Below are 15,233 nucleotides of genomic sequence, written 5' to 3'. Positions count from 1 at the left end.
AAAACACTGATTACTTGGAATATGCTGACATGTCAAAATGCTTTACAAACACACACCAACCCTTGACAAACTTTCTTTGAAAAGGGTACACTGGGAATCTGTCAAACTCTGTCACACCTGAGTGTGGCAGGTGAATCAGGAATGTGGACTACCTGGTCTCACAGCTCTGATGCAACCTTAACATGTGGACATCTGGGAGGCCAAGATATTTTTTATTTTTATTCATACATAATCTGTAGCTCTGAGAATCAGGCAGCAGAATACTCACAACTGTTTTGTTTCTACAACAGAGGGACAGCAAGTAAGAATTGGGAAAAGAGAATATGTGTGATGATCCAGTGCCAATTCTGGAAGCCATAAAAGCTACTGAAGCAAAAGAGAGAAAGATCACTTCAATTTCACATGATGGACGTCTATTGAAATGAATGGATCGATGAATTTTTTCAATCCAATTTGACTAAAACTTTCATTTTGCAAGAAAATACAGGGATTATTTCTTTCAAATAGGAGTAAAAACTGATTTTGCAGTGTTGGTGTTTCTTGCAAAAAAGGAAATTGAAAATTTGGCACAGTGCAATCTTTACTCTTAAAAAATTCCTGATAACAATTAAAATTTGTTTAAGTAAGAAGCACAACATTAATTGCCTTAGGGCTAGACATATTTTAGAAGGTGTATGATAGAACTTTGACAGAATTTTGAAGCAAACCCCTCCATTTATTTGTCTTCATCTCATCTGCCGTGAGCTGTCTCTTTAAATCTTTAGCAACACACAGCCAGCTTAGAAATTGAACACATCCAGCAAACATAGGGGTTTACTAAAAACACATATCATTTAATCCCTAATGGAAAAAAGTTATTTATTTGGATACCTTGTTTGTCATCTTTCTTTCCATCCTGTAATAGGGCAGAGTTATCAGGTACCTCTTCAGCTGATGACTTCTAAAGATAGAAGATTTGTTAATTACACTGACTGTACAGCTCGTACCTTTCCACAGCCAAATATTTAAGAATACAGATCAACAAAAATAATGGTGACATTTGAGACATTATAACTCTACTTTTCAAGGCACAGCAGTTCCACACCAGAAATGAGTTAAAGGAGCACTTCAGCAGTGAACAACTAAAGGAGGTAAGGACTGCATGTAAGGAGAGGCTTCTCCCAACAGAGCCATATTAACTCCTGTGTAAGGGCAGATGAAAGCTTCCCCAGTCTCCATGAGAAAAGTCTCTCTAACCAGAACTCCAGCTGTACTGCAGAGCCTGATGGTTATGCTTTAAAGGCTCCTGGCTGGTGTGGCTGATCCTTGAACTACTCTTTTCTTTCAACTTGCAGTCACAGAGATGGAAAAACAAATTTCATTAGCAAGTCTGTTGGAGGCCCATTCAAGCCTTTGATAGGAGAACAGGGAATTTCTCCCCAGTCTTATTCCTTGATTTTCTGTTATTTCAGCAGCAACTTATAAGCATTTATTGTTCTTGGAGCTTCTGCTGGAACAAATCCTACCTCTATTATCTGTAAGAACAAGAATACCCTCTGTAACCAAATATTCAAATAAACATCAGAAACTCTAAACTTCTCTAAATATTAAGTGATGCTGGTTTTTGCCCAGGGAGTATGGAAGAGGTTTGACCTGAAAATGTCCTGAAATAAATTTGGCCTAAACAAATGAATTGAGAAACCTAGATTTCATAGACATTTTTAAAAGACCACAAAAATCTCAACTTGGTTTAGAAAGGAAAACTCCACAGTAAAAGTGAGATTTCTTTTATAAAATTTCTGAGGAATGGAATACCCTAGTACTTCTGAGAGAGCAACACAGCAAAAATATGGCTTGAGGACTCTGAAAATGTATGAACAAAACATTTTACACCCATAGCTAGCCCTGACACTCAAATGAAGAACATGAGACCACAGACCTAACTTTAATTGACGGAATGACTTTCAGAGATTTCAATGAACTGTGAGCATGGCATTTCTGAGGGAGCCCAGAGGAACCCCAGCCAGTCATTTTATGCATGTTTTAACTTTAGGATTTGGGCAGTGAGAAAACTTGTAGAAAAGAACCAAAGGAGAGTGGGAGACAAAAAAACTTGAGGAAAAAAAACAACAGTGAAGACAAAACTTCCTTGATAAACAGAAATCAGTCACCCATGGCACTCCCAAGCATAATATCAGCAGCCTTGGTGTGTTATTCAAGTTTAACAGAGCCTAGCATGCAGGTGACATATGTCCTGCCATTATTTTCTTTATGAATGCATTCAGGAACTGCTTCTATTTTATTGCAGTACTGTAATTCAGCAGTCACAGTAAAAACAGGCATCTGAAATGAAATTAAATAGCCTGAATGGATGATAAGTGGAAATTTAAAAAGACATGGAGGTAATGCATAACAGATTGCATTGATAATATAATATTTTTAATGTAGTGATCAAGTATCTAAAGCATAATTCCTCCACTAGCCAAGATAAAAAGGAAATTGCAACAGTGAATTGCTGCACTTCCCACTGAGGGAGATGAATGGAAGATGAATTACTGACCTTCCAAATGATATTCATTAAGTGTATTAATTCTGAATGTAAAAACGTAAGTTGAACAAAAAAAATCAAGCCAAAATTATTGTCAAATCACTTTTGAGGAGATGTTAAAGTCCATTAATCTTGGACAATGTAAACTGAAGCTTTTAAATTATGTGTATGAAAGATACATAATCATATGTTTGCTTGCATTTCAAATATAATTTAATTCTATATTATATCTGTATCTTCTTTTATATTTTAGGTTTCAAGCCACCCAAAATAGGGTCACAAACAAGGGATTAGGTGATTCAGGTAAAGGACCTGCCCATGCTGCCAACATACCAGCACCCTGCACTACCAGATCTGCAGTGATGCTTTCGAAGCCCAGCGTCGCTGCTGTGCTTTGGGCAAGCTGCTGCAGCATGAGCCACACCTCCCAGGGATACAGCAAGTATTTTATCAGCTCCACAAGATACACCGGGTGCTCAACCTGCTGGCTGCAGCACTGCCCAAAGCGAACACTGCACTCCAGAGAAGCTTGGGAGATTCTGTTTGGTGGTACCACTACCAAGATGGATTTGATGAGGGAGCAGCTGGGTTCTGACCCAGGGACTCCCCAGAGCAAGGCACTGGGAGGAAATAGCCGGAGAACAGCCTTGCTGAGCTGCCATGACACACCATTATTTTTAAACTTGGAAGAGTGTCAGAAGGGCTGGTTCCTGCAGTCACTGCCACTTGATTTACTTCCTTAACACTAAACCTTTAAATCCCACAGCACATATATTGAGAGTTGCAATATTCAGGCACAACTAGTTCAGCTCTATAGGGTCTTTAAAAGTTTGGGATTTTAACCTCAGTGTTAAACTCTTTTCCTTAATTCAGTTTTGCTCGCAGAAGACTTCATTGCATCATACAATGGTTGGGTTTGGAAGGGAGCTCTGGATATCTAGTCCAAAGCCCCTGTTCCATCCAAACAAACCTACTGTGTACAGCTGTGGGCCCCTCACTACAAGAAAGGACATTGGTGTGTGTTCAAAGAAGGGCAGTGGAGCTGGTGGAGGGTCCAGAGCACAGGAGTGCCTGAGGGAGCTGGGGCTGTTTATCCTGGAGAAAAGGATGCTCAGGGATGACCTTATTGCTCTGTACAATCATCTGTAAGAAGGCAGTGCTGGGCTAACAGTTGGAATTGAAGATCTTGGAAGTGTTTTCCAAACTACATGATTTTATGATTCTAGGTCTGTCCTGAAGCCTCATATTTTCAACCAATTCAGACTGAGCAGATACTTCACCTGAACATGGCCCATGTGCCCCACTGCCACTCCTGCAGCAGCCCTGCAGGACACCAGCAGGCAGAGCCTATTCTCTGAAGATTCCAGCGTCTCACAAGTCCCTCAGTGACTACTGTGAACTCTGCTACGTGGGAATACCTATTGAAAAGCCTGTCAGCCCTTTCCATATACAGAAAAAATGGCTGAGCTGGGGGTTTGAGATGGCTTAATAAGAGGTTTAGAGATCATAAAGTCCTCTCAGAGACTCAGAGTCTGCAAGGTAAGGACCCAGCTTACAGCCTCTCACCTCTGTCCGACTGAAGTCCCGAGTCTGCTGACTGCTTGGCAGGGGCTCAGAGTAAGAGTCAAACAGTGCACAGTCACGCACAGGCTTCAAACAAGCTGCAGGGAAAAGAAAAATAAAAGAGAAAAGTGAAAAAAACCCAAACGAACAAAAAATCAACCCAAAGCCAAACACAGAGACACACCAAGTCTTTGGTTAATACATACTTCTTAAAAACCTGATCTAGCATAATTTTGCTCTTCATTTCTACATCTCAGACCTAATCCATAAGACATGGATGAGAAATATCATGAAGAAAATCTTTGTATTTTGCATCTTAAGTAAGTCAGTGTCATGAAAAGGATAGTTTGTATAATTTCTGTTGTAGAAATAATGGTGAAATTTGGAAGAAATGTTTTCTTCTCCCAATCTAGTATCAACTATCTTATAGTTTATATATTATTCTCTTAGCAGTGTTAAAGGTACTTACATTACCTTCAGCTGAAATTTTGACTTCTTGAGTATTGAAAAGTATAGTAGAATCTACATTATACTCTAAAATCGAAGGCCAGAAGAAAGCAAAGCACTAAACACTGTAGATGCTGTAGTATATGCCACCTTCAACTAAACAACACTGAGAGCAGGGGAAAAAAAAGGAAAAAAAATCACTTCTAACTTCTCAAAGAAATATTCACAACAAGCTAATTTCTATCCCACAAGCTCAGGTCCTACTGCTGGTATCACTCTGGGATTAGCTCCTCTGAGATAAATCTCTCTTATGAACTGGAAAACATCTTTTTTTAAAGATCAATATATTAAAAGGCAGAACAACCACATTTCTAGTTTTTGGCAAGCATTTATTTTATCTCAATAAATTAAGCTCTTAGAAACCTGTCTTAATTTGCAGTACAGTGGGTTACACACAGGGCAAATAGCTTTTGAGATTTTGCAAATTAGTTTTAATAAAAAGTTTCCAAAAAAAGGTGGTGGGTCAAATTGTCAATGGAGCTGTGCCAGGAGAGCATTTGGACCAGTTGTGCTTGTAATTTATGGTACAAGCCATAAAACTAGCAAGATTAATGCATTCTTAAATGCTTTTTTGCTACAAGTCATTTTATTTGAAGCTTTAACAGCACTCTTATCAGATGCAAATACTTCAATTGAACCAAATTATGCCTCAATCTGAAACTAATGCAGCAACATAATGAAAAACTGTGTTCTTCTTTGGAGTCATAAGAAGCCAAAAAAATTTGAAAAAAAGTCTAAATTTTACAGAAATCAAATTATGAGAACATGAATACATAAGATTTCTCTTGAAATTTGCTTTTGATATTTTAGGTAACTGTATGAGGAACCTACATTTTTGTCAATGGTTTTATTTCAGAAGTAATACAACCAGGGCTCTACACTTTTCTCTTATTCACAGTTTCACAGTGTGTTGAGATGTTCTGCTTTTCATTAATGCAAGCCTTTCAAAAGACAGATTCATGAATCCTGACCAGATAGAAGAATGAGCACGAGATATTTTCAGACCCTCAGATTAACCAGGATTAGTTTATTAGCTGGGGTATTTAAAGGACCCACAAGAAATAATTAGTCCTTTCACCTCTTCCATGTAGATTTGCTTGAAATGCTTGGTCTCATGCAATAGCAAGAAACAATAATCTAAGAAACTGGGAGAACTAAGTGCTGAAAGGAACAAAGAGGGAAAAAGAAAACTCCCAGGGAACAACTGCAGCTTACCATGCTATTTCTCCCACTGACATAATGATTCCCTGCTACTAGAGATAGTTATTTCCAAAAAGGTTCAATGTGAAGACACATCAAAAATAATCTGCATGGATGAGTTTACAAGCCAATTTATCATTAGACCAGGCATGAAAGTAGTGGTGAAAAAAGTGGTTGTCCTGGAGGGAAAAATGCAGTTGTAATTATGACAGGGAAATGTAATCAGAGAGACTAAAATGATGAAGATTTGGAAGTGCATGTTTTTCAGGAGCTTATTGCTTTGGATATGAATATAGTGGATTACAGGGAACATGACTCCACCAGAAATTATTTCACAATTCTGATATGGGGTCAACATTTAATTTTCCTAACTGCAGCTTGATTTGTTCTTTTCCTGCCTTTTAATATATTCAGTGTCATCAAATTTAATGGAGATTTTATTAGGTCTTAAATATTATCCCTTAGCACTGTAATTATCATCTCTGATTAATCCTCCTTGCCCTCAAGAGTCATGCACATTTTTAGATGTAACAGTATATATTCCAACATTCATTTATCATTAAAAGAGATATAACTGAAGAGAACAAATGAAAGGGCAGGTCTTTCACTGCATATTGTTACTGAAGTATGTTGTATTTTGGATTAATTCATCTTTGTGCTACACAAATTGTTGTAATCCCGTCATTAATGCAAACAACTCACAGAAGAACCTGTGGATTACATTAAATAAATTACAAAAAAAATTCAACCTTTGATATAACCAATATCTCCAGTATAACCAGTATCTAAAAAAATACACTAGCATACTAAGTTCTAATGCAATCCAGTATAATTTTTAACAAATCTTCAAGACATAGATACTTTAAGGAAAAATGATCAAAATAATTAAAAGCTATATCACAGATTCACAGAATGGTTTGAACTGTGAGAGATTTCAAAGATTACTTAGTTCCAACCTCCCTTACCATGGGCAGGGACACGTTCCACCAGACCGGGTTGCTCTAGGCCTTATCCAACCTGGCCTTGAACACTTTCAGGGGTGGAGCATCCACAGCTGCTCTGGGCTACCTGTTCCAGTGACTCACTGCCCTCACAGTAAACAATCTCTTCCTAAAATCTAACATAAACCTGTCCTATTTCAATTTAAAGCCACTGCTGGATTCCCTTTGCTTTACAGGCATTCAACTGCCTCTTCATCTCTCCTGACACCTGAAGCACAATGGAGCAAAGGGGCAGACATTAAGAGCAAGTCACTGCTCCACTTTGCATCCCTATCTCTCTGCTTTGATCTAGGACTTCTACAGCAATCACCTCATAAGCACAATTAAAAACACAGACCTTAAATGCAGCTGGAGAATCATTAGAGAGCACAGAAGCCCATTCCAGGATGGAAGGTGAACCTGTCTCACACATACACACTGGATTTCGGAGATGGCTGCAGGGACATGGCTTGCCCAGGAGCTTTACCTGCTTGAAGGTACTCGGGCAGCAGTGTCTCTGGCAGTGTCTCAGGCAGCTGGTAGCCATTCTTCCTCGCAACCACAAGGTGGAAAGCCGCACAGAACTCCGGGAGTGTCAGCGCCCCATCGCAATCCACATCACTCAGCTCCCTGTGGGTAAAACAGGCACACGTTTTCCAAGATGTTACCTCAGGGAAACGCGTGTGTGCCATCACGTGGGAAACAAAAATGCAGCTCTGAGAAGGGATATTTTAACACAAGACAAGTATTTCTGCCATGGTCATTTGATCTTGACTTGCACATTTGTCTTGGGGAAGATGAAGCAAGTTGATTTTCTGAAACTGACTTGCCACTTTTTTTCTTTTTCAGTAAAGTACATTTCTTTAATACATCACACCATTGAATATGATGGTATGTGTATATTAGAATGTGAAATACATAATCTATATTTATAGAATCATAGGGGAGGTTGGGTTAGAAGAGACCTCAAAGATCATTCCAACTAATTCCATTAGATCATTCCAGATATAATTCCAACTCCCCTGCCATAGGCAGAGAACCTTTCTTTAGACCAGGCTACACAAAGCCCCATCCAGCCTGGCCAGGAACACTTCCAGGGATGGGAAGTCCACAACCTCTCTTGGCAACCTGTTCTAAGGCCTCATGACCCTTACAGTGAAGTCCTTCCTAATATCTAATCTAAACCTGCCCTCCTCTAGCTTACAGCCCTTTCCCTTTGTCCTATCACTACATGCCCTTGTGAAAAGTCCCTCTCCAGCTCTCCTGTGGACCCTGCTAGGCACTGGAAAGCTGCTAGAAGATCTCCCAGACCCGTTTCTTCAGGCTGGACAGCCCCAAGTCTCTCAGCCTGTTTTCATAGCAGAGGTGCTCCAGCTCTGTGATTAACTTAGTGGACCTTCTCTGGACTTGTTCCAACAGCTCCATGTTTTTCTCATGTTGGGGAGCCCAGAGTTGGATGCAGCACTCCAGATGGGGTCCCTGCTGGTCACACCTCTTTTGATGCAGCCCAGGATGTAGTTGGCCATCTGAGCAGCAATTAATTGCACATTGTTCCAAGGGTGGAATTAACCTTCCAATATTAGGAAGCACTTTGGCTAATCCACGCAGGATCTTAAAACAGTTCAAGCAGAAAAAGTTAAATATGGACTTTAGCAATGGTTACTTAGCACCACTGACTAACCTTTAAAAAGGGGGAAAATTAATGCTCTTGGCAGGTTTAAATATTGTTGTTAACTTCCAACTAAGTGGTTCTCTCTTAATCTAGCACACTTCACAAACACTAAAATTAAACTTCAGAAATTCAAGAATTCAATTTTATAAATTAACTCTTTGCAAATATTGAGTAATATTTTATCATGGGCACATGGTCTAAAATAAACATATCATTCCTTACTCTTGGAAAGTAACAAGCATTTCTCAGACTACTGAGGTTACAGTGACAAGGACTGAAACATCCCATGTGTTTAACACAGCAACACAACCTGATAAATCACATTGCCACAAAATTACAAGCATCTACTAGAAAGGCATACTTTTCTTGAAATTCCGCACAGAGAACAACTTGTGTCAGCAATAGAAATAAAATCTGATTTGCTAACATATTAGGTTAATCCATTCTTTTTAAGTAATCTTAAATTTAAATTCCAATATTCACTTCCCCCAGCACTATGTTTCTTCAGTTGGGTTTTTATTTTTTTTTATTTTCACAACTGACAATCCGCTTTGAAAAGATTCCAGACTTATCCTTTGACCCTGACAGATGTTTAGGCTCTTGCAAGCTTTTCTTCTCATCTCTCTTCATAAAAGCATATATAAAAACAAAATCACTATCAGCATTTCTGATCCATGCTTAAAACTGTTTGTTCCTCCTATCAGAAAAGCAATGATAACAACAAATTACAAAGCACCATGTTGTTGATGAAAATATAATAGAATCCTTGTCAAATTTTATCACGTACAGTTCCATCCACAATTGTTTCGCAATAAGCTCATTAAAAGTAAGAGCACTGGTTCATTAGAAAAGCACTAATGAATTATGTAGTTGTTTAATTAGGCCTCCTCTGACAGAAGAGAGACAGAAACATAAAACCAACAACACATCTAAAACATTCCAGAGGTGCTTCTCCTCTGTGTCATTTCATGAAAAATGCCAGTTCTTTGATGCTGCATACAATACACTTAAGAACAGCTCTCAGCTAGTTCGGGTTCAAACCTTCCCAGTCCTGCTGAGTAGGTGAACATCTCTCCAGAAAACAAGTGTGTCAGGAAGAACAATGACCACCCTGCTGCTTGGGCTTCAAAGTGATTCTGGAGATAAGAGCAATAATTATAATTGAAGACACTTTTAAAATTTAACAAGAACTCTTGAATTAAGCATCTTTTTAAAAAGTGTGGTAGGCATCCCCAACAATATTACAGTACTCACCAGATGTGAGAAAGTTCCGGGATGGGCAGCTTTGATTTTGTGAAGAAATTCTTTGCTACAGAACCTGTTGGGAAAGCATGCCTCATCAACCACTGGGAATTAATTCTCCAAATTCTTCCCTTTTACCAGGTCTGCCATGCCAGAAGCAGACAGTTAATTTATGTCCAAGAGATGCCCAGATTAATCGGATGCTCCTATAGATGCTGGACCATTTGTCTCCTGAGTAAATGACAGAGAAAGCCAGACAGAGCTGTTGACCTCATTTCTCCATTCCCTCCATATGGGAAAAATAAATCAAGGGAAACCTACTTTATTACTAGTAACTCTAACCTGCATAACAAGTATGTCACCAATGATGAAATAACAGACACAAATGGCCCTGCTTCACCCAGAAGTCATGTGCACAGCAGTACAGCGCTTTGACATCTGCACTGCTCTCCCAGTGTGCTGCTTCAACCATGACTTTTTCCTGCAGTGAAAATTTTACAGAGGAGAAAAAAAACAAAATAAAAAAGAAACTGCCGAAGATTCAGCTAGCACACAGCTCTTGTCCTGCTGCAGGCACCCTGCCACAGCAGCCCTTCTCATACTTCTAGTTAACAAACACACTTCTTCACCATCTCATATGCACAGGCTGTCAGGGGTACCCTGGAAGCCCTTCCTGGGTACAGGCTACAAATCGTAAGGAAACAAAGCACAGACAGACTTCAGGGACAAAAATCCTCTTCCCCTTGGGCAACCACTGGGGAAAGAACCAACACTGAACAATCATTTTTTCTTGGAAGCAAACTGCATGAAGGAGACCTAACTGAGGTGAAGAACTGCTGAAGCAATAATTTCAGTTAGGTCATTCTTTAAACTTTTGGCTGGATCAAGGCCTCCTGAACCCCAGTGACACAGCAGGGCTCATTACAACTGCCTCAGTTTAAAACCTGTGACATATTCCTTGCCAGACCAACTGTCTGTATGTGGCAAAGTCTCCTTTCACAAGCAGCCTGGACCCTATTCAGGATGGAAATCTGAGTATGATCAGAGTCATCTCAGTATGCTCTTAACAGTAATTCTACCATGTGTGTGCTCTCCAGGATTGTTTCCTAATTACCTAGAGGTCAAAATCTCAGTCCCCCAGAACCATAAAGGCTTGACTGCCCAGAGCATGCTTCACTCTCATCACATGGACATTGCCACAGTTCTGCTGGATAAGTCAGCACAACCCTCAGGGATTTTTCAACTCAATATACACTGCAGGTGTGATCCACAAATCCAGCACATGAAATGCAAAGAGCTCATTTTAATTTTTACCAAATTCCCAACACTTCTCCCTGAGATGCAATTACTTTTCTAAAATCAGGATATTTAGGAGAAAATGTAAGGGCCACAATATTGATTTGAATAGTCTGCCTTTAAAAAGAAAACATAATCAACTCTTACAAATGCACTGCCAGAGACAAAAAAGAATTTATTTACTTAACACTTTTCACCTCCCAGCCTGGTCCCCCTGTTCAGTGTGCACAGTGTTTGATAAAATTACCTGAAATGAAGGCGTTGAGGTCGGGCTGCAGGGACCTGAACTGGTTGATGTAGTAATCTCGCTGCTCCTCCGTTATCCTCCAAGGGTCATCTGAGTACTGAGTGCTGCTGTCCTGCTGCTCCCGCTCCACTGAAAGAGACTGAAGGGAGGGACACTGGCACCAGCCACAGGGAGGGCACCACAAGGGCACTGGGAACCTCAAGAAACCAAATTTGCAGAAGACAAGAAGCAGAAATGGCCACACTGATGACCATCCCACTACTTACCTGGGAAAACTGAGGCTATTATTAGGTATCTTTACCCCTGCAATTAAAGGAAGCTTTACATGACCAGTGGTCAAAGGAAATCTGGCTACTGCTGACCACTAAAAGTCCAAGTCATACTTTATTACCTCTAGATTCATTTTGAGGGTACTTTTTTTTCTGCAATGCATTACAGCCCTGAACTGCACACTGAACACCTCAAATGGATGGAACCAGTAAAGGCCCTAAAGCTGCATTTATGCAGCTTTATGCATGAAAATTTATGTTCATTATGAAGCTACATATTTAATCTAGGAATGGTGCTGTAGCAATGGAAATATTCCACTTCTGGACCCTCTGCTCACCCCAGTAACTCAGCATCCATTATGCTAAGTCAGAGAGACACACAAGCCCCTAGAGACCCTCTCAAACTTCTACCACTTCCCAAGGTTTAAGTAAAAATCTGCCTTTGGGTAAAGGAATATTCTGGAGGAGAAGAGTATTCAACCCATTATTTCTTTGCTCTGTCTTTGCTCTCTGATTAACTTTTTTAAGGGGGGCCTGTACCTTTTACAGGTTGGATGGAGGTATCTACAAGAGGGCTGCCAGTACATCTGGTGTCTTTGTTAAAATGGAATAAATGAGTATTCAATACTTAAGCCTGCATAATAACAGCTTTAAAAAGGGAGGGCAAGAATGAACAACAATCAGCTGTGAAACCCTTTCTCTGACACACCGGTCTATTTTCCAAGAATCAAATACAAAACACCAGTTCTGAAATACATCAAAAGATCCCTGAAACAGACAACATCATAAAGCTGTAAATTAATTTTCATTTCAAAGTGCTACACAAATGCACCCAATTTAATTTCAAGTTAGCACAAATTATGTGACACTACCTGTAGATCTCTTTTGGAGGCTCAGGTGACATTTTTTTGTGGGTGTGAGGTGCTAAGCACTCAGGAAAAGGTAGAGTCTCTGAGTCTTTCTTATTTAGGAAAATCTCTCGCTTAAGGGAGCTTTGCCCTTCCTTAGGGCAAACTAATTGTTTGCATAATAAATGCACAGCAAGCACACTGGAACAAAGGAAAGATCTGCTTTTACAACCAGCAGGAAAATATAAGACCCATTTTCACAAAAATAAACAAATGCCCAGAAATTAATATGTTCAGTTTAAGGTGCAATTTAACCAACTGGGGTGAAAAACCAAAATATGCAGAATGTTAGCCATAAATACTGTGCATATGTTACAGATAGCAATCTAAATCAAGAAGGAATCCCTGTGAAATCTCATGTACTTTCAATGAAAATGTTTTACTTCAATTTACCTATAGTGATTTAATAAATTTCTTTGTTTATTGTAATTTCTCCATCTCATCAGCTTTTTTCCTCATTTACCAAAAAAAGCACAATTCAGTCTCAAGTCAAAAAACACCACAGAGAACACTTTTCACTTTCAAAGTGAGAACTTTCTGCCTTTTTTTTAAATTTCTCTATTGTTTTGTTACTAATATTACTGAAGAAAATATGCAATTCATTACCCGGTTAGGAGTTGAACAGGTGAGTGCAGATTTGGCTCCATAATTCCCTGAAGATGGTCCATCTTGCTGGTGAGTAGAGTGTCTGACTTCATAAGGAGCTACAACAGACATTTAAAATTAAATATATAAATGTCAGGATAATAAAAAAATGCTGCTAAGTGAAAGAAAATAATTAAATACCACAAGATCAAGAATGTATAAACGTGAACATTGTATCTGAGCATCAAAGTCCATTTGGTCAAGCACCTACCAAGTGAACCCACTATCACAGTATCAAAGTTCATTTTGTCTTATGCAACAAAATTCCAGCCACACACAGTTGTCTTTCCCATTGCACCATTCTTCTTCAGACATTACTGAGACACCGTCACTCATATACTGCTAGACCACAGAAATCACTGTTCATCATGTTTAAATATACACTTATACAGCCTGTCCATGCATTTATACATTTTATATACTTATAGCCACATTTAGCACAAGAACTATTTTAAGTAAGAAGAAATAATTCATTTGGTCTATAAAAATATGCTTTGACAATGCTATCACATAGCAAACCATTACTTCTCAATATAGTCTTCCTCCCCCTTCCCTAATTTCTGTTGAAAATCAAAATACACGACTCACCACTTTGTGCTATTTGGAGAAAAGTTTGTGAAGAAAAGTAACAATTTCTTCTTTTGCTAAAATAAGTCACTTAGGCTCCACTGCAGCAAATATAGTAAGCAGTGACACAACAACATATTTAGGAACAATGTTTAAAAATAGGGCAAGCATGCAAACAAAAAGGCAAGTCACTTGCAAACCCTTACACAGCTGAGAACTGCTGCCAGCCTATTTAAAATTTACCATTACAAAGTTTACATTAGATAGTCAGAACCTTAAAGACTCATGATGAAAAAGGAGTCCAAGAAATCTTAAAACTTTTGATCTTAGGAAGAGCTTAAAAATCATGCCCCTAAACCCCTTTGTTTTCCTAAGGTGTCTTACCCTGTATTGTTATCTATTTCTATTCCTGTACAAGTCACTGCTAATTTCAGATTAAAAAAAAAAAAAAAAAAAAAGGAAAGAAGGTGAAAGGTGGGAAGCATTTAGATGTTCTCTCCTCAGAGGGGAGATTTAAGCATGAAGCCTCATGGCTATATGCTTGCTAGCACGAGAAACTTTCAGAACTATAAAATGTCCACAGTCATGGCGGCAGTGCAAAGGGCTGTCCCTGAAGATCCCTGTCCAGTTTCAGGGTCAGATGTGCAGTACAGCCCTGCCAGCCCAGGGCAGGGGCACAAGCACCTCCTCCACATGCACTACACACAGCTGCCCTTTGGAGTGCTCCTCAGGAAACTGGAAGGGTTTTAATCTTAAAAGCCGGGAAGAACCAGCAGGGCTTGCATTAGGCCTGGCATGTGGTACAGCATGGGTCACAAAATGTTAACTGCTCACTGCCATTGAGAATACATTTGGATGAAGTATCCCCAGTGGGATTAAAATAGGAGTGATTCCTTTTCTGGAAAATAGGAAAAATTGCTTTTTGAAAAATAGTCATTGTTCTGCACCTCTAAGATTTTATTAGAAATTCAAGCAGTTAAATAATTAATTTTGGAAGATGTTGACAGCTGGACTGGATGCTGCTGTCCCTGGTCACTTTGTGTAGCTGCTGAGTCCATGAGAAATTTCACAGAAATTAAATTTGCAACCAAATTCAGAAGAAAAAAAAAAAAACAAAAAACAACACCCAAAATACTCCCCTCCCTCATAGCACTGACAGATCTGGGACAGAGTGCCAGAAAAGAGCAGAGCACCCAGCAGGTACACAGACAGACACTCCCTGCCCAGCTCTCCACAGCATGGGCTCTCTGCCACTCTTCTTCACTGGGGCAGAACATGCATTGTACCAGAAAGCAACTGCACTAGTGTGCTTCTTTCAGAATTAATCCCACTCTGAACAAGCTGTAGTTTACCTACACAGCAGGGGAATGCCTGTGACTCAGTACTGGTACAATTTTCAGGTGGAGCCCACTTTATAGTGTCAAACACATTCTTATCACAGCTGTACTGAGTTTCAACATGTTGAATAGCTCTTTTGTCACTCATTTATAAATAAGAACAAAAGGTGGAGGACTAGCATGCTTCAATCTTCACCCACTGCAAACACACTAATGTAAAGCAGGAGGGATGATGGTATACACCAATGCCTCCTATTGCCATTAACTTGGTCA

General features: G+C 39.4%; 1 protein-coding gene across 1 annotated transcript in view; it reads right to left on the bottom strand.

The window, feature by feature from the left end:
- REPS2 (RALBP1 associated Eps domain containing 2) overlaps positions 1–15,233 on the bottom strand; it is a 90,932-nt gene that overhangs the window by 37,246 nt on the left and 38,453 nt on the right. The window contains exons 5-10 of the mRNA XM_058045729.1: positions 13,018–13,115; positions 11,235–11,373; positions 9,704–9,767; positions 7,265–7,407; positions 4,094–4,188; positions 871–940 (exon numbers count right to left, since the gene is read on the bottom strand). Of these exons, the coding sequence (XP_057901712.1) occupies positions 871–940; positions 4,094–4,188; positions 7,265–7,407; positions 9,704–9,767; positions 11,235–11,373; positions 13,018–13,115 (609 nt within the window). The remainder of the gene's footprint in view (positions 1–870; positions 941–4,093; positions 4,189–7,264; positions 7,408–9,703; positions 9,768–11,234; positions 11,374–13,017; positions 13,116–15,233) is intronic.

Source organism: Melospiza georgiana, chromosome 2 (genome assembly GCF_028018845.1).
Source record: "Melospiza georgiana isolate bMelGeo1 chromosome 2, bMelGeo1.pri, whole genome shotgun sequence".
Classification (NCBI taxonomy): Eukaryota; Metazoa; Chordata; class Aves; order Passeriformes; family Passerellidae; genus Melospiza; species Melospiza georgiana.
Note: the sequence above shows the minus strand (reverse complement) of the source record. Positions and strands in the feature narration are given on the sequence as shown.